Consider the following 27,382-nt stretch of genomic DNA (forward strand, 5'->3'; position numbering starts at 1 on the left):
GAAACTCATGCTGTTGAGTAAGAACAGGTATTTAAAAATCTAGGAAAATCTGGCATTTCTTTTATGGTTTACTTCTGGGTTTCCCAAGGTTTGCTCAGACTTCTTTTTCATGTAGAATTCAAGCCAGAAGCAGGAGAAAAAATGGTGGGATCAACACTGGAGCCTTTCTCTTAATCTGCACCTCTAGGAGAAAAATGGGAAAATGTTTAGCTGTCTTAAAATACTGGTGTTTTCTGGTCCTTTAATGGTGAACCTGAAACAACTCTTTTGCAGGGGTGCACCGAGCGCTTTGTGTCAAGCCCCGAGGAAGTCATGGATGTGATAGATGAAGGCAAAGCAAACCGACACGTGGCTGTAACAAGTAAGCTTGGTGTCCTGTTCCCTCCCCTGTGAGTCAGGGTACAAGTATCTGCCCACCCGCCAGGATGGCTGGGTTATGAGGTCCAAAGGAAATAATTCAGGGGAAGGCAGTTGTAAAGCAGTGGCTTGGATGCAGACAGGTGTGTGCAGTCTGAGTGCATCTAGGCACATCGTGGGAAGCAGTGCCTTCTGCTGTGCAGGGAACTCTGGGAAATAGCAGGTGAGGTTCTCTGGGCCCTGGCAGCACCCTTTGTCTGGACCCTGGGGAAAACAAGCAACCCACCGAGACAAGGGGATTAAAAGTCAGCTTCTAAATGTATTTCAACCATGTTGTTGTTCAGGTTAAAAAAAATTACAAATGAACAAATTTTATATGGCCAGTCATATGTGTGGAAAGAAACCACACTAGATTTCTGCCCTGTGTAAAAAGGGAAAAGGAAAGCCAGGAGGAGCTCAGAAAGAGCAGGGAGCGTTATTGAAAACTTTTCTAGGCTGTGTTAATCACAGGCATGTTCAGGTCAGCTTGTTTTTCTTGCATTGCCTTCCTCGGCATTTGCATGCACCTTGGGGAAGTCGTCATAAGTTGTTAGAGCAGCAGAGGCTCCATGAAAAGATGGTGGCTGTCTGTCTTATTCAGAGGGATGTGGACAAACCAGAGTGAGTTCAGATGAAGAGGAGCTGAGAGAACTAGGGATTCCTAGCTCGGAAGAAAGAAAAAACTCTGAGGAGGACATATGGACGATGTAATATTTCTCAACATGTTCAAGTTGCTGTCATTAAGAAACTCAGTGTGCTTTGTATGATCCAAATGGTGGACCACCCAGGGTTGTGGAAGCTACAGGGGGGCAGGTTTTGACCAACCACAAGAACTCTCTGATCCTGATAGCTGCCCCAAGTTAAGCCTGCTGCCTAGAGGGGCAAGGAGTTCCCTGTGACGTATACAAGAGATTAAGGCATTGGTTGGTGACTGGTCAAGCCTCTTTAAGTCTCTTCCATCCAAGGCTCTATGATTCTGTCACCCAGAACTGTAATTCTCAATCTGTTCTTTACCCGACTATCAGACGATAATTACATATGTGGCAGATTTCATAGGTGAGCCTAGACATGTATACAGTGTAGGTTAAATTCTACTTATTTCTCTTCTGCTTACACATATACTTGAAAGAATGTAAGCCTGATATTCTTATCATAATAGTATCTCTCATTTATAGATAAATTATTTACTTGATTTCTTCAGCTGTTGTTAGTCATGAGTTATTCAGGACATACTTGACAACCCATCTTGGCCCCTTGGTCCCGAACTGTTGGTCTAGAACATTACTAGTTTTCTTATCATTCTGGTAAGCTGGTTTTTAAATGATTTTGGTAAGATATGCATAACATTAAACTTACCATTTTAACCGTTTTTATGGGTACAATTCAGTAGCCTTACGTCCATTCACAATGTTGTACAACTATCACCACTATCCATTTCCAGAATTTAATCATCCCAAAGTTAAACCCCATGCCCATCGAACAATAACTCCCCACACTTCCTCTTCCCAACTCCTGGAAACCACTACACTACTTTGTGTCTCAATGGATTCGACCGCTCTAGCTGCCTCACATAAGTGAAGTAACATAGGTCCTCCTGTGACTTGTTTCACGTAGCATAACGTCTGCAAGGTCCATCCAATAGGTAGCGTATGTCAGAATTTCCTTTCTTTTTGAAATGCTAATATTCTGTTGTACATGTATACTGCATTTTGTTTATTCATTCATCCATAGTTAGACGTGTAGACCCTGTGTTGCTTCCACCTTCTGGCTGTTGTGAATAATACTGCTATGAACATGGCTGTATAAATATCTGTTCAAGTGTCTGCTTTCAGTTCTTCTGGGCATATACCCAGAACTGGAATTGCTGGATCATATGTTAATTGTACTTTGAAGTTTTTAAGGAACTGCCATACTATTTTCCATGCAGCTGCACCATTTTACATTCCTACCAACAAGAGCACGCAAGTTTTAATTTCTCCACATCCTTGCCATTACTTCTTACTTTCTATTTTTGTTTCTTTTAAAGGTTATTGATGTATTTATGTTTGTATGTATGTATTTATTTTAGAGTGAGATGAGGAGAGGGGCAGAGGGAGGGAGGGAGAGAGAGAGAGAGAGAGAGAGAGAGAGAGAGAGAGAGAATCTTAAGCAGTCTCCACCATCAGCATGGAGCCCAATGCGGGGCTGGATTCTACAACTCTGGGATCATGACCTGAACTGAGATCAAGAGTTGGACACTTAACTGACTGAGTCATCCAGGCGCTGCTATTTTTGTTTTCAGTAACCATGCTAATAGGTGTGATGTGTGAGGTCACTGTGGTTTGATTTGCATTTCACTAATGTTTAGTGATGGTTGGCATTTTTCATGTGTTTATTGGCCATTTGTACATTGTCTTTGAGGAAATGTCTGTTTAGGTCCTTTGCTCATTTTATAATTAGGTTGTTTTCTTGTTGTTGATTTATAGGAGCTCTTATCTTATTCTTGATCTAAATTCTTTATCAGATATGTGATTTGCAAATCTTGTCTCTCATTCTGTGGGTTGCCTTTTCATTCTGTCAATACTTCCTTTCATGAATAAAAGTTTAATTTTGATAAAGTGCAATTTATCTATTTTTCTTGTTGTTGCTTAAGGTTTTGGTGTTATTGCCAAGAAATCATTGGTAAACTCAGTGTTATGAAATATTTCCCTTATGTTTTCTTCTAAGGGTTTATAATTTTAGCTTTTACATGTAGGTTTTTGATCCTTTTTATGTTAATATATGGACTAGGTAAGAGTCCAACTTCATTTTTTTGCATGTGATCTCGACACTCTTGTTGAAAATTCTTCTGACCATTTTATGTGAGGGTTTATTTCTGGGCTGTCTTTCATCTGTCTATAGGTTTGCCTTTGTACCAGTACCACACTGTTTGATTACTGTAGCTTTGTAGTAAGTTTGAAATCAGTAAGTGTGAGAACTCCAGTTTTGTTCTTTTTCAAGATTGTTTTGGCTATTTGGGGTTCCTTGAAATTCCATATGAATTTTAGGATGGACTGTTCTATTTCTGTAAAAAACACAACGAGGATCTTGATACAGATTATATTAAATCTTTAGACTGGTTTTGGTAGTATTGACATCTTCACTATGTGAAGCCTTCCAACCCATTTATTTGTGTCTTCTTACATTTTGTAGTTTTGTTTTTAATTTTTAAAAAAAGGTTTTATTTCTTTAAGTACTGTCTACACCCAACACCGGGCTCAAACTTATAACCCCATGACCAAGAGTTGCATATTCTACCGACTGAGCCATGCAGCTGCCCCTCATTGTGTAGTGTTTAGTATACAGTCTTTTACTTCCTTGGTTAAGTTTACTCCTAAGTACCTTACTCTTTTTGTTGATACTTTAAATAGAATGATTTTCTTTTCAGATTGTTTATTGTTAATATATAGAAATGTGACTGATTTTTGCATATTATTTTTGTATCTTGCAACTTTGCCAAATTCATTTATCAGTTTTGACTTATTTTTTGGTGGAATCTTTAGTTTTTTCCCATATATTCTAGAAAGTTTTGTTTTGTTTTGTTTTGTTGCTGCCAGAGGAAGCAGCTTTTATTCATGCGTTATCTCCAGAAACCAAAAGGACTATCAGCACCTCCTATTCTTCCTGGAGAAGGGAAGAGATAGATATTACCTTTTGGTTTCCCCAAGCCCTGGTCTTGGGGAAACAGCATCTCTGCTGTTTTTCCATCAAATTCAAGGACTATAATTTCTGGAGTGGCAGTGGCATATGTGATAGGAATGTCAGACTGGATGTCAGACTCATGGAGGTCATGGGTGTACCAGCATTTTCCAAAACACCGAGTCCCTTCCTTGTTGGACTCTAGTTGGAACCAATCATTGTCCACATTCTTGTTGTTCTCTACATATCGGATAGGAGACTCCTCCTATCCAGGGTCCAAAAACATTTCTATTTCTAGTGTTTGGCACTAATGAAGCATATTTAATCTGATACTTTAAATAGAATTGTTTTCTTTTCAGATTGTTTATTGTTAGTATATAGAAATGCTATGCACCGAGCATGGGTTATAGAACTGTACTAAAAAAAGAAGTCTTAAACCTTAAGATCATAATCCCTCCTTAAGAAAGCTTGTGATAGTACTGATAAGCAAAGCTTACACACATGACAAAGATAGAATACTTCCAACACTAACCACAATGATAAAGGGTGAGGGACTTAAGGTGAGGGGAGAGGGAGGTGTGAGCTCTTTGCTGCCAAGGCTCAGGCTGGAGCAAGATGTTGGAACATGGGAGGGGGTGCTTCAGACAAAGCTAGAGAATCTGTTATCTTGGATCACTGACTAGGATTCTTAATTTCTTAGCTGTGTGAAGTTATTTTAAATCTTTCATTTCTAAAACAAGCATTGTTCTTGGTGTTTTTTTTTTTTTTTTTTTTTTAAAGAAACTGGTTTTAGATATGTTTAAAAATTGACTGTACTTGGGCACCTGGGTGGCTCAGTCAGTTAAGCGTCTGACTCTTGATTTTGGCTCAGGTCATGATCTCATGATTTGTGAGTTCAAGCCCTATGTCGGGCTCTGTGCGGACAGCGCAGAGCCTGCTTGGGATTCTCTCTCTCTCATTGCCCCTCCCTGCCTCCTTCTCTCTCTCTCAAAATAAGTAAATAAACTTAATTTTTTTTTTTTAGAGAATTGGCTGGACTTACTTTAAAAAATGGAGCTATTAAGCATGATTTGTTGTGCTTTTTAGATGAGCAACTTGCTACCTAAACTTCCTGTTCTTTGCAGAGCAGTAAACTATTTTCCTTTTCAGATATGAATGAACACAGCTCGAGAAGTCACAGTATCTTCCTGATCAATATTAAACAAGAGAATGTAGAGACCGAAAAAAAGCTCAGTGGGAAGCTGTATCTAGTTGATTTGGCCGGGAGCGAAAAGGTAATTGGTTCCTTATTTGTATTATCTATAATTTTCCCTGTTATCTGCTTCAGTGTGCAGTGGTACACTTCTTATATCTTTTCTGTCCCCGGGTTTCAAAGAGCTTTTAAAGTTTCTGTTGTGCCAAGATGGTATGAAGTCTAACCTTCATTTTCCTGCCCTCTCATTTCTGGTCCTGAAGTCCCCCATTCACGTCACAGGAAGTGCTGTGAGTGCCAGTTCGGGTGTGTGCTGAATAGGCCCCAGTGAGGACGGTAGGCAAGTGTCAGTGTGCACTTGCCTGGCAAAGGCAGCCTTGCAAATGAGGAAGGGACATGACCTTCTGAGGAAAGGGAAGATCCCCATGTTGTGCCAGACTCAAACAGGCCGGAAACTGGTTTGCCGTTGGACTGTGGCAGTCCTGCCTTTGTAGGTTTGTTTGCTGATAGAAGATCTGGAACCCGGGGCTCTTCCTGCATTCCCTGCTTCTCTCTGCAATAGGTGTGGTCTGATGGGGCCTTACCTGGGCAGCCTCACTTCCTTCAGGCTCCAGTCACTTCCTGGAGCCAGGGTTGTGGCCCAAAGCCCTGCACCTCTGGTTTTATCAAGGCTTTCTTTTGGCCTCTGTCCCATGCTCTCTGAGGCACTGGCTGAGGCCATGCTCTAGACCAGATAGGCTCCATAGAGCCTCCTACCTGCCCCTGCCCGGCCTCCCGCCTGCCTCGCCCAGCCTCACTTCCATGGCATTACCAGAGGCTCCTGCTGCTACACCCTGGCTGGGACGCTGCTCCCCTTGGGTGACATCACAGAGCCAGTCCCTGTGCACAATACCATGCGCACTCCATCACTGATGATCTCATGCTGACTGTCCCCATCAGGGCCAGCCCTAAAGCTTGGTCCATCTCCTGAACTGCCTAGTTGATTCCCAATTACTGCACCCCACCAGTGAGCTGCTATCTGCCAAGCTATGGCCACTAATGTCCATGTAAGTAATGGCTACATGAAATGTTCTCCTGTGTGCATGTGTAAAGCTGTGAGTGGAATGTCATCTGGATGTTCCTGGAAAACTTTCTGGTTGGGAACCCAAAATTTTACTGGTATGGGCTTGTAACTTTAATTAAACAGACACGCACCAGAATGGGAATACAGAGCAGCATCACTCAGTTCTAGACTAACCGTTAGCAACCAGACCACGCTTTGCTGGTCTGGAGAGAGAGCCCATTGGCCCCTTTGCTCTTCCCTCTTTCCCTTCAGAGCACAGAGGTGAGTGTCCAGGGCCTAACTGCAGCTGGAAAAGCCTAATGGCAGTTCAGTGTGGAGGCCTGTCCCCTGCAGTGTCGGATACTGGTGGGACATTTTAAAGTCATGGTCCTGCACATTTTTCCTTTTGCTCACATCGGTTTTCCTTTGCCCTAGAAGTGTCCACATGAATGTGTCAGTGTGATCTACTAGCATGAACTCTGGGCTGTAAGCCCCAACTCCCCTAAATGCGTTCTTCCCTTGGGCTGGCAGTTTGACATCTCTGGAGTGCAAATCTTCCTTGTCTGTAACAGGAAGGCAATTGCACCTGCCTTGCGCATTTCATGGAGTGAAGGTGCTCACATATGAAAGCACCTTAAACAACACGGTGTGAATGGGCTGTTATTACTTGTGACCCATCAGCTGCATTATTTCTGTGTCAGCAGTGGTATCTACACACACAGTTCTCAGAGATGAACGTCTATTGTATTTGAAAACACCTCCCCCTAGACGTGCACTCATTCCTATCATTAGGATTTCTCCTTTACTCGTAATTGAAATCAGTCTTTGTGCCGTGTAAAATCGTTTCCCTGCTTTCCTTTCTTCAGAGAGCAGCTGCCCATCCCACATGGTTTGTCCAGTCAGCAGAGCCACGGATCACGTTGTGTTCCCTGTTTCCCTAGCATCTTCTACACTGCTCTCTACCTAGAGCAGATGCAGTCAGGATGAGATTGTCAGTAATAACACAGCAGGGGAGGAGCTGCGAGTGGTCCCTCTGGCTGCAGAGGGGAAAAGACAATTCCACAACGCAATAGACATTTTCTTGACTTTGATGCCCCTAGGTAGCTTTCCTTTTGGATGAGTGTTCCCTTTTTCCTTGCTATAGGAGTAAGCAAGGGAGGGAACAGAGTCTGGACAACTCTTGCCACCTCTTATCCCTTGCCTGAAGTTGGAGCTCATAATTTACACTTCCCCAATATGTCCATTCCTCATGGCCAGGGTGCTTTCGCTTCAGGAGTTGCCCTGGGCTCCCTTTGGCGTGGAGGCTGTGGCTCAGGCTTGCAGGGCCTTGGCTCTGTGACAGCACAGGGAGCCTGGTTCCCCTGGATGGATGTCCCCCTGGGATGCATCCAGCTCCACCCCTTGAGGCGCGTCAGCCATTCTCCTAAAACCTAATTGAGAGGAAAATGATGAGAGAGAACAAATCCCTAGCCTCAGGCACAAGGGAAGGTTTGATCAACGTGATTCTTACTCACTTTTATTTTTTCTTGCACTCCAGGAGGATTCACATCCACCTCCCTCAACCCCCAGCCCTGTGCCCTCCTGCGAATTGGAATTTTCTACTCTGTGCTTTTGCTGTCCTGTGCAGCTCACTGCTTTCTCTTCTCTCTGGTAGGTCAGCAAGACTGGTGCCGAGGGAGCTGTTCTCGACGAAGCTAAAAATATCAATAAATCTTTGTCTGCTCTTGGAAACGTGATCTCTGCCTTGGCAGAAGGGACAGTAAGTGATCCTGTCCCCATCTATGAAATGAAATTATGAGAAGCCGCTTTTTGGGTCTGTGTATTCTCTTTGCCGCATACCCCAGAGATTCGTTTATTTTTCTTTGGAAAAAAGACAGAGGGAATCCTGGCTGTACACACCCTGCCTGCTGGGAGATCTAGTCCATTAAAATGTATGAATGGTGCTGCTAATTTCCTATTACCAGGTCTCAGAATGGGCACTCTAAACTTTGGCCGAATCCAAAGACCGGGCAACAAATTCTTATTTCACACATATTCCTAAGCCCGGTGTCTCCAACACCAGCTTGCTTATGTTTTTTCTCTGAATGGACAATGGCTATGATAGCCAATACTTTTTCTTTTCCTGAATAGAAAACACACGTACCATATCGGGACAGCAAGATGACTCGAATTCTTCAGGACTCTCTGGGTGGGAACTGTAGAACCACCATCGTTATTTGCTGCTCTCCTTCTGTCTTCAATGAGGCTGAGACCAAGTCAACACTGATGTTTGGGCAAAGGTGGGTGTGGTCTCTCATTCCCAGGCTCTGAGCTGGGTCTTAGGTGTCGGGAATGAGTGGTGAGGGGCTAGTGTCGGCGAGGAAGTAGTGTGAGGGGGCGAGCAGCCTATTACTAAATGGCACCTAGCAGGTAAAGCCTGTAAACTTGAGGCGTCATTCATTGAGACCAAAGAATAGCTATGTGTTAAAAAACTGGGCAGAAATATAGCCAGTCAGGGCTATGATACTTAAGAAAATGCTCAGACTTGTTATAGATGCGATTGCTCGTAATTCAGTGGGGCGCTGCTTTTGTTCTGTATGGAATTAAGTCTCACAGGTTCACAGGATTTTAAGTGTATACAGCTCCAGACTGATAACTACCTTTAACTCCAGTATTTGGGATCCACCGCGGAGTTAATAGAACCAGAAACTTGGATGACTGTAGAGTAGTTGCATCAATATAAAAAGGGACTAAAGAAATCCTCATACTAACCCTGGGAGTAGGAAGGTGGCTGCTATCTTCCTGCCTTCAAAAATGTCCAAATAGAATCCCTGGATCTCTGAGAACTAACAGTTGGGCAGCAGGGCAGCATGCTAATCCCGAGACAACATTCCCACGTGTGAGTTAGGGCGTGCCCTCCTGCCCTTCCTGCCCAGCCCTCCCCACAGCCCAGGGCCCACCTCCTTCAGCCGTGGTCCCTCAGCATCAGTTCAACATGTGGTTTCTTGTGCCCTTGTGCCCTTCCATCCTGAACAGCTTTGCAATCTTCAGACAAGTCACTAGTTCTCTTTGAGCTTTAGCTGCCTTATTTGAATGGATGCACAGAGCTCTCCCCTTACCTTCCTCCCGGGAGCGTGATGTATGGTTACGCCTGAGACATAGATTAAGATGCCTGGAGAAAGGACAGATGGGGGTGGGCATTCTGCACGGGAAATTGTTACGACTTGTTTAAACTGCATTAAACCCCAGTCATTTCCTGATCCCACAACAGAACATAGAATTACATAGTCATGGCACCTGTGGGATATCTAAATAAATAATAATTACATCAAAGTGTTGTAGAACTAATCTGTCTTTTAAACTGGATTTGGGTCCTTTACTTCTCATATTACTCCCTTGATTATTCAAATGCTTAGGTCAGTGGATTGCAGTAGGATAGCGCCTACTTTTCTCAAGGGTCACGGGATACTTATAAACCAGTATAAGTGTGTGGGAAACAGACTACCACGGTGATCATCCTGCCTGTCCTGTCTCTCCTGGTCTCTTCATCTTAAGCTTTAACATTTTTGTCTGAAGACATGTTTGAGCAAACCAGCACCAAATGCTTTTATGGAGGAAATATCTCTTTAATAAAAGTTTCTCACTTGCAAAGCAAAAAATAATCTGAATCATTGCAAGCCAACGTTGTCCTAGAGCACAGGTATCTGTCTCAGGGTTGCTGTTGTGAGTGGGCATTTGCAGCTGTCTATAGGAAGAGTCTTGGTATAAGTCCAAACGATTATCCTTTCTTCTGATTTTCATGAGGCAATTGTCAGCATCGTCATTATTGCTGGCAGTTTTTTTAGGGCTCGGCATGTGCCAGGAATGTCAAATCTGTGTGGCAGATCTATCAGGTGGGCCTGACCTCACCTGTGTACAAAGGATGACGTTGGGGCTTAGACTCAAAGCTGTTAGGTGCTGTGCCTGAGTCCACATAGCCACTAAATGACTGGATGACATAGGATGGGGACTGTAGTGTTTGACACACAGCCTCTTTTTAAAAATTTTTTTAATGTTTATTTATTTTTGAGAGAGACAGAGACAGAGCACAAGTGGGGAAGGGCCAGAGAGAGAGGGAGACACAGAATCTGAAGCACGCTCCAGGCTCTGAGCTATCAGCTGATAGCTGGGGCTCGAACTCATAAACCACAAGATCATGACCTGAGCCGAAGCTGGACGTTAACTGACTGAGCCACCCAAGCTCCCCTTGACCCACGGCCTCTTATATGCAGGCTGCTTGATCAGGACCCTCGATGAGGACAGGCTTCTGGGTCATTAACTCCATTTTGAAGCCAAGTTCTGCTGCTGATACATTCCTCTCTTGTTTACTTCTCTCTGAGACTCTGTCTTCGTCTGTAGGGAGAAATGTTATAACGCCTTCCTCTGAGAATTGTTGGGAGGATTAATGAGTTGCTTCAGTTTTTACCTAGCACAACGGTGGCTGGCATGTAATAGGTGTTCAGTGATTGTAGGTTTTTGTTTTCCTCCAACTTCAAAGGTGTTCAGTCTGGGAAAGTCAAAAAAATGGATGGGGCTGCCCTGAATGAAACGGAATATATGGGACATCTGCGGATAGAAGAGGCTAGACTGAGTGAGGTAGAGTTAGAATTAAGTTTCTGGAATGAAAGACTAAAGAAATACTAATGCTAATTTGGGACTCCAGGAAATAAAAATAAAGTGTCAGTTATCTTTTCAACTGGAATAGGTTGGTCTGCCATCTTTTATGAGAGTCATATGGACACTGGGCTCCATGAGGGCAGGGACTGGGTTTATCGTCAGCGTCAGTTGTCCCAACAAGCAGCCAGCACAACTAGTACACAATAGAGTGTCATTAAGTAAATGCTTATTGAATGAATGAACGGATGAATCAAATGCTTATTGTGTAGGATTCCTTAGAACATTAGGACAGGTGCTGAACTATGACACCGTTATGTCCCGAAGTTTGGTTAGATTTACATCTGGTTTGTTTCCCAGCCTGTAATTAGAAAGGTGTGAGCTTTTGTTCCTCTCCCTCGATCCCTGAGCTAATGGATTCTTCAAGGACATCTAAGTTCTCTATGGGGCCAATACCTGCTTTATTGTTAAATATACGCATTGAACCCAATTACACAGCAGACACGAGTCTGAACATCGGATTAGACATGGTATCTGATAGCTAATGAGATTAAGCACTTTGAACTCAGAAAAGACTGCTGGGCACATCTCAAATTCAGTGTAACGAGTGTTCATTATACTCCTGTTGCAGGGGTGGTCAAACCTTGGGGCTGTACAAGGTTCCTTCATTATTCCTATGTGGTTCTTTCAAGGACATGAAGAAACTCCATATTTGTTGCTAGGCGATTTTATCGTATTGATGCCCTGAATAAAACAATAGTATGTCCTTTGAAGCAGTAGAAACATGATAGAGTCTACAAATGCCTGAGGGCAGCCTACCAAGTCAGAGCTCTTTAGGATTCTCGATTGGGTACTGGAATTAAAAGGGAAAAAATGCACATTTTCTGTTTCTTGGTTTTGGTGGTGAATGCTGCCTCTTCTAGTTGGTCAGGCCTGTGCCCGTTAGTCTCTGAGTGTCCAGCATTGTGCTAGAAAAGAAGCAGAAGCCATTTTCTGTGTTCTCAGAGAGCTTTTAATCTATTTGAGAGGGAACACTTGAATTTCCAGGCAGCCCAGAGTCAAAAAGCTGGACTGTGGGAAAGCAGAACACTTCCGGCTTTTGAGGGAGAAAAGATACTCAAATTAGAGCACTTTCATTGATTTTTTTTCTTTTAGCTTCCAGCATTTTATTTTTTAGTCTTTAATTACTCTTCCAAAGAACTTTCATTGCACCATTCGAAAAGGATTGTTGTCAGTTTTAGAAGTATGAACTTGAATCACCCAATTATCTCGGAAGCCTATTTAACGTACCTTGATTTGGGGTAGTAAAGCCTCCAAGGGGCAGGCCAATCAGTTTGGAGAAAGCCTGAATCAGCACATCTTTGGCACTAAGACTTTTGATTGATGTAGCATGAATAATTCAAAGGCTTTATTCGTATGTTGAATGTGGAAGGAGAGTTGATAATTTAGGGAAAGTAATTTCTTCTTTTTATACTGTGTACTTTTTTTTTTTTCAAATTGTGCCACCTCTTGCCCAGTTTCGTGACAGCTGCATTGGTCCTGAGTGCTGTACATGCTAAATTCATGTCACTAGAGCATGATAACAAATTATCTGCAAGGGTAAGAGTGGACACTTTGGTGAAGGGAGACCCTTGGCTATACTGTTAACATAAAATGGAAAAAGACTCAGATCACTCCCAGTTGGCATGTCTGTTGCTAGAACACCAATAAGGCTGATTTTTGGAGGGAGGTATACTGTGGGTGACAGAAGTTTAACCAGATGCCAAATCCTTATCCAAATCACTAATTCCTCAGTGTTTCTCGGGAGACTGGAGCTTTTCAAAAGACACAAAATTTGGAGCTTTTAATTTTTCCTTCCCTATATCCCCCACTCAGGAGCAAGGTAATGGCCTCTCCAGGAAATGGGAAGGTGCTTTGCATCTGTCATTTTTTCAGAAGAAGGTTAGGTGTTTCATGAGGAAACTAGGACTCTGAGCACAAAAGAAGGTGTGATGATTTTATGTGTCAGCATGGCTAGGCTGTAGTCCTCAATTATTTAACCAAACACTAATCTAGGTGTTGCTATGAAGGTATTTTGTAGATGTGGTTAACATCTACCATCAGTTGACTTGAAGTAAAGCACATTACTATCCATAATATGGGTGGGCCTCATCAGTTGGAGACCTTAAGGGCAAAAACTGAGGTTTCTCAAAGAAGAAATTCTGCCTCAAGACTGCACCATCAATCCTTCTCTGAGTTTCAACCCTGCCAGCCTGTCCAGGACTTTCCAGTCTCTGCAATCATGTAATAAATACAGAAATCTAAGGTATATCTTATACATATATACTATATATGTATACTATATCCATATGGAGATTATATATATATATATAGAGAGAGAGAGACATATATATATATATATATATGGATATATGTATGTATGGATATATATATATGGGTGATATATATATGAATGGATATAGAGATGGAGATATATATATATATATATATATATATATATATATATATATGGATATATATGTATGTGTATATATATGGATGGATATATATGGATATATATGTGGATATATATCCATATATATATGGATATATATGTGTGTGTGTGTATATATATATATGGGTGGGTATATATATGTGTGTGTGTGTATATATATATATATATATATATATATATGGATGGATATATATATATATGGATGGATATCTATTCATCATTTATGTACCTATTTCTGTGCCATTGGTTCTGTCTCTCTGGAGAACCCTTACTGACAGGGAAGGATGCTGGGCTACCTCCTCCCACCCCACACATTACAGAGATAATCTGTGCATTGAAGGTGTGTGGTTGTATGGAGCTCCTTTTTCAAATGTCAGTACGATCCTAAACACCTGGAGAGGGAAGGAAAATGCTGAAACCAAGAGGTAGGAAGAGGCCAAGAACAAACATCTTTCTGGCTCTTCCAGAGGGGCCAAAGTAATGAGAAGAAATTCCAGTGATATGTAGCGTGTGTATCATTCAGAACTCACTATGGCCAGAAAGTACAAGTATAGGCAGTTATTGAGGAATTGGGTAGGGATGAGATTTATCAGGCAGAGTGATGCGAACCAAGTAGCTCTATGACTCTCCTCTTCAACAAGGGCTTGATTCAGGGCCAAACTGTGAGAATGCCTAGAGAGTTTTTTCACCCATGGGGTTAACTGAGAGGGTAGAGATGGACATGGTCGGCAGTCCTAGATGCCTGGATGTGTGCTTCTGAACATGTAAGCTGCAAATTCAGTGACAGAGGGACCTGGAGGTGCTGGGCAGGAAATAGAATGCTCAAGGACACGGGGGCAGGGTCTTCCTTCCGCCTCTCAGGGGAGTATGTCTAAAAGAATCCTTATCTGACTGTCTCCCTTTGGGCATCTAGGTGGAAGACGTGCTGTGGCCTCTGCTCTTTGCTGTGCTTGGTCTGCTTTCTTCAAAGGTGGCTAACATTCATTAGCATTAAGATCTTTTAAAAACTGGATCCTGTTCCCTTCCTGTGGGGAAAGGAAGTATTATATCTGGGGCAAGTCTGGATTATGTATTATTTAAGTAGTGCTTGACTCTCCAAAGCAAGCAAAAACAAAGAAAGACTGCTAAACAGATACCTGATAACTGCACCCTCAAGATTTGGCTCATTTGTGCTGAATGGGTTTTGCTTTTGGGATATATATCTGAGGTTAATTAAGGTGTCCCCCTAAGTAGCCTTTGGTTAGGATTTTGCTCAGTGTCTGCTATGGATATAACTTGTGGAATAGGCTTTCATTTCTGTATACAGTTTGGGGGCTCTGGTGGAAAGACCTTGAAGGTCTTTGGAAATGAAGACTCAAGATACTTCTCTGCTCCTTTGTGAGTGATCAGATCACATCGGGATTCACCAAATGTTGTTACGGTGAGATTGACCTATAAGGATGATAAATGAGCAGTATATTCATCGCTAGAGTAAGTCTCCTGCAGATTACTGGCTTGTTTTCCTATATCACGGAGATAAACTCCCAGAACTGTGGGGCTGGGTGGTACCACTATTGCTATGTAGCTTTAGCTAGGCAAAATCGTAAAAACTGCCTTAAGAGCGTTTCTCACTGTCCGCTGTCCTGTTGATTTTATGTTTCCTTGTAAGCTATTTGAAATTCTTTCAGAAACCAGGTTGAAGAGTAAATGCACATGTATATGTACTCACAAGTCCCTGACTTGTGTCTATAACACAGTCCTTGAGTGCTCAGGATCCATGTTGATTCACTATATTTGAACAGAGCCCAGATATTATGTTGGTTAGTGTGATTATAGCTCGCAAGTATATGGAAAACCAAAATAAAAGAGCAAAGAATGTGAAAGTTGGAAGACACTTGCATGTGCTCTAAAGTGGACAAGGCAAAAAACCAGTAGACCACTATCCAACCCACCCTGCTGGCAATGAGCTAAACATCCACACAGGGGAAAGGGAATTGTGAACGGCCAAATTAGATAGGAGCTAATGATTAGGCTCCTCTTTGTGTAAATTCTCCTGAAGTTCGTGGTAAAAAGTAAAAGTGTTCATTGTCTTTTTACTCTGGTTCTCTCATGGGACTGAGAGACTGAGACACTCTTTATTCCATTTTGTGAGGTTGGTTTCAACATCTTAGGTAGAATGTTTGTTCTGTTTGAAAGAAATAATTCCAGGCACAGAGATTCAGGTATCCCTCTTAGCGACTCTAGTTTATTCCATGATCTAGAAATCGTTATATCTGACTTGATTTCTTTCTATGTCACTTTATTTTTAACTTTTTTTGTTGACTGTAACATACATACAATAGAATGCATAAATTCAAGTATGCAACTCAGTAAAGTTTTACAAATATATGTACACATAGAACCATCACCCAGTATCCTAGAAGCCTTTTTCTTATACCCTTCTGGTTAATACCCAGCTGTCAAGGGTGTCATCCTGACTTCTGTCAACATCAATTACTAGTGCCTGTCTTTGAACGTTGTATAAATAATGACATACACTACTGTTTTGTGTCTGGCTTCTTTTATATAACATTATAGCTTTGAAATTCACTACATTGTTAAGTATAGTAGTAGTTTCATTTTTCCTAGTTATATTGTATTTCATTGCATGAATATAGCATATATTGTATCCATTCTACTGTTGATGGATATTTAGACTGTTTTCATTTATATTATAAGTGAAGTTACTACGACATTGTTTGTCATGTCATTAGGTAAATATTTGTCCTCATTTCTGTTGGTTATGTATCTAGGAGTAGAATTGCTAACTCATAGATATGAGATATTCAGCATTAGCAGATAGAACAAAGACTTTTCCAAGATGCCTGGAATAATTTATACTTCCTCTAGTAGCACCTGAGTGTTGTAGTCTCTGTACATTCTCACCAACACTTGGTATTATCAGTTAAAAATTTCTAGCCATTTTGTTAGGCGTGAGAAGATATCTTATTATTTTATTTTACATTTCCCTGATGGCTAACCATGTTAGGTGTCCTTTTTGAGAATATTTATTGACACTTCTTTTGTGAAGTGCCTTTTCAAATCTTTGCCCAGTTTTTACACTAGTTGTCTGCTTTTTTATTATTGATTTATAGGGGTTATTTTGGGTTAAGTCTTTTATCAGATATATGTATTGCATATATCATCTCCCACTTTGTAGCTTATGTTTTAAGTCTTCAGATGGTGACTTTTAATGAAGGGGAGTTTTTAAATTTTAATTAAGTCAAATTACTTTTATGTCCTATTGAGAAATCTTTACCTACCACAGGTCTTAAAGATATTCTCCTGTTTTCTTCTAGAGGCTTTATTATTTTACCTTTCACATTTATGTGTATGATTTATCTGGAATAGACTTTTTATATGGTATTGGGAGAGTGGATAAAGGTCACACACACACACCCTTCCTCCAGCACCATGTACTGAAAGGACCATCCTTTCCCTTTGTGCTGTATGGGCACCTTGTTGTAAATCAGATGACCTTGTAGGCTAGTATCTGTTTCTGGATGATCCATTCTGTTTCTTTTCTAAAGTTTCTGGACTATTCAGTCTCTGTTAATTACTGTGGCTGTATAATAAGTGCTGATATTCTACTCTTTAACTTCATTTTTCAAAATTGTCTTTGCTATTCTTAGCTTTTTTGCGTTTCTTTGTAAATCTTAGAATCAGGTTGTTGATTTCTAAACACATATGCAAGCCTCCTGGGATTTTATTTGAGATTATTTAAAAGCTATAGAACAATTCTTGGAAGGATTGGCATCTTATCCAGTCAATGTTGGCTGATTTCTTCAAATTCTAGCTTTAGTGGATGGAAAGGCATTTGGGATGCCACTGTTCCGTTTGGAATGAAATGAAGTCTAGGGCAGTCGCATGAGACAGGGTTTTCCACCATTGTTAAGAGTTCCAAATGAGAGCTGGGATTTATATCTTCCCAATGCTCCTGTGGGTCATTTCTGTACCATTTGTGCCCTGCTCTGGGCCCTGGGACAGCGACCTGTTTGGACAACTGCAATGGGCTGTCTTTGCCTCTGACTTCACATTGGGTTCTGCCAATGGGAAGAAACATGGGCAGGTTATCAGAAGAGAAGAAAGTGAGGTCAGGGTATTGGTTTTTTGGCTCTTCCCCTGCAGGGTCACTTTGGGTCGGTTGTGTCCTCAGATTAAAGGCTGTTACAGATGCCAGTGGCCAACCACCTTCTTAGAGTTCCCTGCCTCGGTGGTGATGGTTCCCCACCACTGGTTTGGGGTACACATTGTTCATTGCTACTTCCCAACACCCTTCTCATACCTTTGGCAAATTCCCAAATTATGCAATAGAACGGGCCATCTGTTTCCTGCCAGTACCTTGATTAGTATGAAAGTGGAAGAAGAAGAATTTTCTGGACAGCTTAAAGGAATTTGAGAATGAGGATTAGTTACACCAGTGATAACCTTGCTGGGTCTGCTCACCACAGTGTACTTCTGGCTAAACTTGCCTGAGTATAGCAGGAAGGCTCTCTCCTACTCTTTCTGGTATCACTGCAAATCATCAAGAGACTCTTTATGATTTAAAAAGTGAGACCAGTAGCCTCAAAGTGTACCCTTAAATGCCCACAAGCATTTTAGCCATAGGTCATTTTTCACTTTTTGACTTACTGAGTTGATGATGCACGATGCAGTGTCCGTGTTTGCACGGAGAAGCATCCACACTGCCGACTGAGGATGTTAGAAGGTGAGGTGAGAGTGTCAAGCTGGCATAGACTGACACTAGTAATGAAATTGCTGCTATGTGAAAAATTGGAGTTGAAGCACTTCTGGGGACAGCAGCCTCAAGCTGCAATGAACGAGGGAGAACTTTACTAATTCTTAAGCGGAGTCTTACACTGAAATCATTTAACTCCTCTTTTGACAGTTGGGTTATTTAGTTGTCTGCTTTAGGAATTAATTTTTGGAGTGACATCTGTAGCCCTGGTGCTTGCTGGTGAATTTCTTTCACTGAATTAGAAATCATGTCCAAAATGGCATTTCATGACAACAGTAATTAACCTGAATCACACATCAGATAATGCTGGCAAGTATGACAGTACAAGAACTTGTGGGAGTTTAAACTGGAAAAGTGAATAGCAAATAAAACAGAATATCACATTTTTGAATGAAGTTTTTGCCTTAAGAAGTAAAGAGTAAGCGGGATCCTGCTGTGGTCAATTTACATTTCAGTCGGACACATCTGCTTGTGTGTTCATTTCTGTACAAAGCTGGGTGAATCGTGTCGTTTATAGTATCAGCCAGAGCTGTCCTGACTTTGCTCTCATCAAGTTTCCCTTGAGTAACTGTCCAGACATCCAGTGTGGGGTCACATTCCCCAGTCATATGCCCTAGAAATTCACTGCATGTCTCATACTAGAAATGAACAGATGGTGGCCCTTACCTCACACATTATTTTTCAAAATTGTCTTAAACTAGGAGATACAAATAAAATTATCAACCTCTGACTTTCCCTGAACAATGGGATGGACTGAGAACAGGGGCCCTCCACTCTTACATGGTGACAATCGCCTGTGACAGGGGCCTGTGCTCAGCGGGGAGCCTTGGTTTTACCTCGCCGGCCAAAAGTGGCTAAGTGACCCACCTGTCCCGGGAAACACGTGTTGGCATGTGTTCAACACACTGAGGTTGATTGTAGGTACCAAATATAAGAGAAACATCTGATTGCACTATTTCAGTCTGTGTATCGTTGATGTGAGAAAACTGTATGCCCTACGAGGCCACAGACTTTGTCTCCATTGTCTTGACAAACCCCAGTGTTTCATAAATGTTAGTAAATGTTAGGATAGAAAGGAAACTCTTACATAAGAAGACGGACCTGGCAGGGGTGTGCCAGATGCTTAGAGGAGACTGCTGAATGCTTGAGAAAGACTATCACCATAAGTCAGGGCTGAGAACATAGAACAGGGAGTGATGGCCCTGGGAGACAATTCAAATGAAAGTCCGTGGGATTTAGGCTGGCAGGAGGTAAAGGAGAAAAGGAAATGGTGAGTTTGGAACCTTCTGGGCAGTTAGGAGGGTGATAGGTCCCAGGACCCCTTCTGCTACCCAAGTCCCAGCCTTCTAATGTGAAAGCATTTGAGGCTTAATTGTATTCATGATTTAGTTGATGCTAATAGCTACCCTCAGAATTTTTTCCCTTATGCTTTTGACCTCAGGGCTAAGACCATCAAGAATACAGTCTCCGTGAACCTGGAACTGACAGCAGAAGAATGGAAGAAGAAATATGAAAAAGAGAAAGAGAAAAACAAGACTCTCAAGAATGTTATCCAGCATCTGGAGATGGAGCTAAACAGATGGAGAAACGGTAAGGAAGAACGGAGAGGAAGAAAGAGGCACGGATGTGTGTTTTCCTTTTCCTAGGACAGCTGGCCTCCTGGGACACTTGGGAAGGACGGGATGAGGGTGGAACTTGGTCCTGCCTTGCAACAACCTGTGGAATGAGTAACGTTTTCTCATTGCCTGGCATAGCTCCCCACCCGACCCCGTCACTCGGCTCACATGCATGCTTACTGTGGGCAAGTGACTATTTGCAAAGTTGCCTTAATCTATTTTCAATGAGATGCTCCCCTATCTGATTATTGTGCTTCCCTCCTGTAGCCATGTTTGAGGTTTAGAGGGCAGTGCCCGAGACGTTGTGGCTCAGATTGCTTTTGATTAAATGAAAAATGTCCTTCTCTCCTATGTGAGTTTTATAATTGATTTGGGGTTAAAAGTCCCCTCTGGCAAATATTTGCATTTTTTTTTTCTGGGCCCAACTGATCATGCTCTGGCTTCTTCAGAGACAGAAATAGAGGGCTCTTGAAGAAGCTCTGTGCTAAAATGGAGTCTTACAGGCTTGTTTCGTGACTAGCTTTTTTTCTTTTTCCCCAAAAAACATTCTCTTTGGTTTGTTCTACTCGAAGAAAATATCTCAGAGAGCTGACATGCACTGGGTGGGTGGGTTGTGGGTGAGGCGTTGAAGAGGGGTTTCCAGATCCAAGTGCGGGCAGATTATTTCAGAAATTTTAGCATTGTGATGAAGTTAGAAGGTAGAAGTCTTTCTATTTTTTAATTTATTTTTATTTTTATTTTAACTGAAATAGGCAGCTTGGTGTGTGTGTGTGTGTGTGTGTGTGTGTGTGTGTGTGTGTGTGTGTCAGGGCACAGTGGATAGCTGGAGATTCAGATTCTTTGCTGCTGTGTCCACTACGTATTTGAGGTGCTGCAGCCGACTTCAGTCTCTTGGGTGAGCGTAGGAGCCGCTATGCAGGATCGGGATGGGACCCGCCAGTTTGTGACTGTAACTGCACAGTTAGTGGCAGACTGTCTTGTGAGTCCGTGTTTGCCACTGTGTTTTGCTAGGAAGGTGGGGTGTCAATGACCTACTATTTGATTGAAAAACAATTGTGAGGCAAACCAGGATCCAAGAGAGGTTCAAGAAGTGACCTAGTAGCCTAAATAACACGATGCTTTTTGGGAGATTTTCTAGCTGCACACGTGTTTTGAAAGCTGCTAGAATAATTGAATAATTCAGCACCTGGGGCCGGTGCATGCTTCCTTGCAGTTTGGCAGGAGTAGAAGAGTGAGGAGGGATGGTTGGCAAGGCAGGGAGCGGCTGTATGAGGTTTTGTTCTATTTCTGGGATCCTCTCGGGTCAGTTCTCTGCTGGGCAACTGGAACATTCAGTAAAGCCTTTTGGTAAAGAGAGGGAGACTGGCCTTGGAACACTGTGGAGTGGACAGCTAGCCTTGTTTTTTTTCTGCTCCCTCCTGGCACCTGCCAGGCTCTCACCCTGCAGTTCTCGATCCCTCAACCAGTTCTGTCCTCTGGGGCAGTCTGCCGCCCAGTTTGCCTAACTCCCCTTGTTGCCTGGGCACTCTCACCTTGCTTTTGGACTTTTCACTTGGTGTCATTTTAATTGTTGTCCTGCTCCACCCACCTTGCAGATCTACCTAGAAATACACTGTTTTCCGTGGCCTGCAGGGTGAGATCCTATATAAGTCCTTAAGTACATAATTGGGGGAAACTCACGTATGGTTTCTGGCACATGATAGACTTCCATAAACGTATCACATAAACGTGTTTAATCCAGCGCCGGAGTGGAAAGGGTGAGCTGTCAGTCATGGTCTGCGCCCTTACGGAGCTTACAGTCTGATGGGGAAGGCAGACTTCAGCCACAATCAATAAACATGTCTATGCTGCATACCTAAAAGAAAGCATAAGGTACTAAAAGGTATTATAACAGGGGCCCAGATCTTGACTTGGGAGTCAGTGCAGGTCTCCCTCGGTAAGCGACCTAGGGAATAAGATCTGAGAGAAACAGAGCAGTTAGAAGCGCCAAGGCAGAAGTGGGGGTCAGGGTGGAGGGAGCTGCATTTACAACATCCCTGAGGGGCTCCCTGAAGTGGGGAGGCAGCAGGAAGGCCAGTGTGGTGAGCCGGGGTGAGGCACTACTGGCCCGAGCTGGACGGGAGGGGTAGGCAGGCCTGTCTTCTGCAGGGCTGAATAGTCTTTGCTCAGGATTTTGGTCATTATGTGGGAAGCAGTGAGAAGCCCTTCGAGGATATTAAACTGAAGATCATATGATAAGATCTGCATTTTCAAAGCTCCATTGGTTGTGCTGGAGAATTGAGTAGAGAGGGTGGGAGGAGGGCCAGGAACAAGGATGGTCTTCCAGGGATGAGGCTGCATAGTTGAACTGAGAGATGTGGAGATGGAAAGGGAGAGGCATGGCTGGATGAGAGAGGTATTTAGGAGGTGAAATTAGCAGATCTTGGGGAGGAGCTGGCCATGGGAAGGCAGAGTGCCAAGTTTTCTGGCTTGCCGAGTTAGATGGAGGGTGGAACCATTCATCTAAACAAGAAGCACCAGAGAAGAACCAGACTGGAGACCAGGGAGGTGAGGAAGGGAGTTTCAGGTACCTGTGGCATAATCCAAGTGCAAATGTCAAATAAGTTAGGTCCAGAGGTCTAGAGCTCAGAGGCTCTGGCTGAGCTAGGGAAAGAAATGTGAGAGTTGAGCTTTAGGAAGTGCCTGAAGGCATAGGTAGGGGTGAGGTCCCCTATAGAGAGAGGGCAGGGAAGAGGAGAGGGAGAAAGTCTCGAGAGGGACCCCCCTCCACCACTGCCATGTAATCACTGAATGAATGTGATGGAGAAGGGGGATCTGCAGAGCTCTCCTGTTCTCGCAAGCTAACCTCTGCACATCTGCATTTTAAAGGTAATTTTTCTGAAAGCAGAAGTTTTCAAGTGTAGAGATCCACCTTCAGTGATACAGATTTCAGGCAGGACGGAGGCAGATAGAGGCATCATGGAGCTGTCCTTTGACCAGCTGTGAGTTGAAGGATTATCTCAAGGATTAACTCCATGTCACATATACGACAAAACGGCCCTGGCTTTTTGTGATGTTCCTAGGCTGGCCGTGTAATCCGCAGGCAGCCCTTGAGGTTTTGACAGGCTAGAAGATGTGCCCAAGGTGACTCAGTCACTAACAGAGCAGGGATCTGAATGTAGGGCAGTTGAGTGCTGAGTTCATTGTCTCTCTGTTGTCTATGGAGCCTGTACATAGCCCTAGTGATTTGTGTTTGGGCCAGAGGAGTGTGACAAGTGTCACCCCAGGAAAGAAGGGACTGGAAGCTTCTCAGCAGTGTCCCGTGCACCAGACCTAATTCCTCCTAGTCGTGAGAGCATGGCTGGTTTGTGCCAGCTGGAGAGCTGGGATTTTGAGAGGTGAAGAAGGAGAGCAAAGGTGGCGCCCCCCACTAAAATCCAAGTGGCAGGATATTTCCAACTTTCTTTTGAAATTTGACACACACATTGGCTCTAAAGTCTAGGAGTCAGCCACTTGTGGGCTGAACGCATTAAAGCAGCATTGTCCATTGTATGCATTCTCCGCTGGGAAAGAGCTTTCCATCCTTGCATGGTGTGTTTATAATTTGAAAAGTTTGGCTGCTCTCCTCCAGCTGTGGGAGAGCAGGAGAGAGGGAATATAGCAGAGAAAAATTGTGCGTGTGTACCCACGCCTCCGCTTTTCCTTTTTTGCTGTTCTACAGAATGAGGGAGGACTACAAAGGAGTAGGAAAGGTAAAATAACACGATGTCTCGATGGCAAACCATGTAGAGTGAAGAAGTTGCTACAGTTGGCTGGAATGGGACTGTACCACAGGAGAGAGCATTCCCCGCTGAAGTCCTTCGAAGTTGTGAAATACGATCCTGTTACTTGCCTATAGGCAAGTTCTCCCCCAGACCCTCGCCGGTACAAGTTTTCAGTTTTCAGCTCCTTGTAGCTTAACGGGCTACTTTAGAATGAGAGCCTAGCAGTTTCCTCCTCTGGACAGAGTAGAACGTTGATTCTCAGAAGATGGCCTGGGATTCCTAATGTGTGTAACTACACCCAGCCTTAATTAATTTCTGCCATTGGCATTAAGGCCAGGTGGCTCAGGGCCTGCGGGTGCTGGCCAAAGGGGAGGCCACGCCCTGTTTTCACAAAGAAGGCATAAGGGGAGCCACTCCATTCCTCACAGTGCCAGGCTCTTTGGGTTGCAGGGGACAGGAATGACCCTGCTTAGCTTAAAACAGGAAAGCATTAGAAGTCTGTGGGTGACTCCCAGAACCAAAGAACAGCCGAAGAACCAGGCTCACCTGGCAAAGCTGGGGCTCCTCCAGAGACGCAGGCAACAGAGCTCTTAAGGGGCCACACCTGGCATGACTCCCCTCTTGAGTATTTTCCTCCTTCCTCGAATTATATGGTTGAGACCCAGACGCCCTGGGAGAGAGAAGGGGGATACTGTGGGGGGTGGTGTGCTTTGGTTGAGGAAGGCCAGGGCCCTCTGCTTCTCAGGCCTGTGTCTTCTGAGCAAACCTGCCTGCACTGGAAGATGTAATTCTTCACAAGGAAGTTGCGGTTCTGAAATGAGAATGGGCGTTCAGTGACTGGAAAACACCTGTCCGCTACGATCTGCTAGTGACATCTTGTGGGCTGAAATCGATTGACAGTCCTTTGAATCTGGAAGTTCTGCTGACAGTTTCAGCCTCAGGAATTTTGTTCAGCCTACTTGCTTAAGGACAGATAGATGGAGTGGGCAGTTGCCAGAAGCAGGATTGTTTTTTTCCAATTCTGTTGTTTGTTCATCATATGCATGGAAAAGACTTGAACAACCCTATAAATGGGGATAGACTTAGAGAGTTGGATTCAGAGTGAATTATGGCTCCCAGTTCACCCTGCAGCCATCTTCCAGTCCATCCAGAAGATTCTTAATGGGGAGGATGGGAAGAGAGGGCTGAAAGCCCAGGGCTGTGACCCTCGGAAGGGGGATGGGCACACAGATCCACGCACAGATCCCCCCATTGCTGCGGGGTCAGTTTTTACACATGCCTTCTTTTCTGATACTTCTTTCAATCTTGCCCTTTAAAAAGCGGTCACATTTTACAAGGCTTAAGCCAGAAAAGGAGGCCCTGAAAATCCAGGTGTCGGGGGTGCAGGGAAATGACCCGACAGAGAGTAGGACACCTCTGCCGTGTCTCTTGAATGATTAAATATAATATTAAGTAACAGAATGGATGTAGATTTACCCCATCTGCTGAAGTCATGCAAAGAAATTATTTCATCACAGCCTGGGAAGGCGTGGAAAAATCGGCAATCTCTAGAACAGATTTGTTTTCCAAATTTAAAACCTGCCAGGCCAGCAGGCTTGGTTTCCTAACTGGCTAAATCTGTAACGTGGAGTCTGATCTGGGGCTTTGTGGGACTGTGTGGCCTCCGTAGCTGGGATACAGTTTGCTCTTTTAGCAGTGGAGATGTCGAAGATGCTGTCCACCACCCACCCCCCCCACCCCCCGCCCCGGACTCCTGACCGTAGCAAAGGTTAGCGTTTCATTTGAGAGATCCCATCTGTTAGGCTCTCTTCCTTCTTTTGAGAGCATGGCCAAACACGAGTAGAAATACTGCCCGCTAAGAGAATGGTGTGGGCTAGTCAAGAGGTCAGGAATGTAAAGAGATTCTAGAGTCCTGTGTGACCAGTTTATTATAAAATTACTCTAGAAGGGATTAGAGAATGTCTTAAGCTGCTTACAATATTTTTAGGAACTAGGGTGAGAGATGCTATTTGTGTGCAAAATAATCCCATAAAGGAATGGCTTTTTTTTTTTTTTAAACCACACATTTATATAATGACATCTTGTAGCCAGCTGCTCTTACCCATCTGGCAACTTAAAGATTTCCTTTTAGTTTCTTTGATATAGAAATTACCTACCATTAGGTCTGCCACTGGGCCTCTTTAATTGGTACTAAAAGAGAGCACCTCCTTTGCCAGATCTGCTGTGGTTTCTGACGGAAGCTGTGAGTGACCAGCAAATCTCTGCCCCTGGAGTTGCAGAGAGAATGCAATTACCTTTCTATGTTCTCCAGAGGCTTTAGGGACTCAATTTATGAAAAGGATAACTAGCTCGTTGCTATTTCATGTGTGAAATTTTAATGAATTACTGGCAGTCTAATGGTTTTCTTCTTCTTCTTTTTTTTTTTTTTTTGAAAAAAACAAAACACTAAAAAGCCTGTTTTAGAATTTTTAACTAATAGCCCTAATGAGTATTTTTGATCAGTCTGTCATTCTTGTTTATTGCAATTGATGGATTTTTACTTTTTTGTAGGAATGCGATTTATGCCCTCGGGGGGTTTCATTTTATAATTAAAATGCTCTGCAAACCTTGTAGGTGTGCTCTAAGCGAATGCTCCTGTGTACACACAAATCTTTTTAGTCCTTACAGGTAATTACATCTGACAATAGGAAATGCCAGAATGCTTATTTAAAGAAGGGAAAGGATTCTAATGGAAGTGGGGGGAGTTTTCATTGTAAAAAGTCCGATGCTTTACAATATTATAAGCTCTTTCCCTATAGACAGCATGTACAAAGCCTCAGGGGATGAACTAAGAGAAATTTGCTTTTAATGCGAAAAAGGGGAATAAAAATAAAAAAAGATGCCCATCTTCATTTGGTGGTCCTTTTCTGGTCTCCCGCCACCAGATTTCAGGACATTTTTTTTTCCTCCAGGGTTTGTTTGCAGCTGTCTGCCTTGTTATAATCAGTTGTTCCGTAATCACCTCGTGGGGGCTTCTCCAGAGACTCAGTCCACTGCAGTGCAGGGAATATTCTCGATTAACGTGGTGAGATTGCCATGGAGACAGATTGCCTAGTGTCAGGTCTCACATAGTGTTGGGAATTTACAACCCCCAGACGTGTTTGTGAGCTGGACAGTGTAGTTACCAGGGACACTTCTGGAAGTCATTTTCTCGGTCCTTTGAAGGGTAGCAGTGTTTGGGAAAACCAGCTCTTGGTTCCTCTCCAGGCAGGAGCTGTGCTCTCCCACAGATGCCTGCTGCTTTTGTTCCTGCGTGTTGCTGCTTTGTTCTTCTCGGCCTGAACGGCTGCTGCAAAAAATAATCCTGACTGCCTGACCTTTGGAATATAAACTGGGAAGAGCGCCTTGTTTAGATGTAGCTTTGTGGGGGATATGTTGATGCTTTGATTCAGAGAATTGTTCAAGACAAACCAGAAAGTCTGCTATAGGTTTCAAATATTGTTTTAGTAATAATAAAAATAAACCTGAAAGGGACTTTTGTAGCTACATTGTGTTTTATTTTTGGAACTGAGCTACAGCCACAAAGGTATTGTGAAGACCTCAGGAACAGTAATCTCAGAATAAGTAAAAATAATTTATCTGCAAAGTCTGGAGAGTTGACAATTCGTTAGGGAGAGGAGGAGATAAGAGATGGACTTTAAACCATAATATCTTCAGTGTTTTTTCACATATACTATTTTAATTAAATCTTTAGAACAATGCTGTGTCAAAGGCATTATTATTATTTTTTCTCCTTTACAAAAAGCAGATGAAGAGGTTAAGCAGGAGATGGGCTGGTGATTAATTAGATCAGTTAAAAGGTGCAGTGTGGCTCA

The 27,382-nt window shown here is 43.0% G+C and overlaps 1 protein-coding gene across 5 annotated transcripts in view; it reads left to right on the forward strand.

Annotated features, from left to right (window-relative positions):
- KIF5C (kinesin family member 5C) overlaps positions 1–27,382 on the forward strand; it is a 161,812-nt gene that overhangs the window by 72,588 nt on the left and 61,842 nt on the right. For all 5 annotated transcript variants that reach the window (XM_042948745.1, XM_042948746.1, XM_042948747.1 and 2 more), the window contains 5 exons: positions 274–361; positions 5,203–5,327; positions 7,942–8,046; positions 8,418–8,566; positions 19,611–19,759. In XM_042948745.1, coding sequence (XP_042804679.1) covers positions 274–361; positions 5,203–5,327; positions 7,942–8,046; positions 8,418–8,566; positions 19,611–19,759 — 616 coding nt within the window. The remainder of the gene's footprint in view (positions 1–273; positions 362–5,202; positions 5,328–7,941; positions 8,047–8,417; positions 8,567–19,610; positions 19,760–27,382) is intronic.

The sequence above is a fragment of the Panthera leo genome, chromosome C1 (assembly GCF_018350215.1).
Source record: "Panthera leo isolate Ple1 chromosome C1, P.leo_Ple1_pat1.1, whole genome shotgun sequence".
NCBI lineage: Eukaryota > Metazoa > Chordata > Mammalia > Carnivora > Felidae > Panthera > Panthera leo.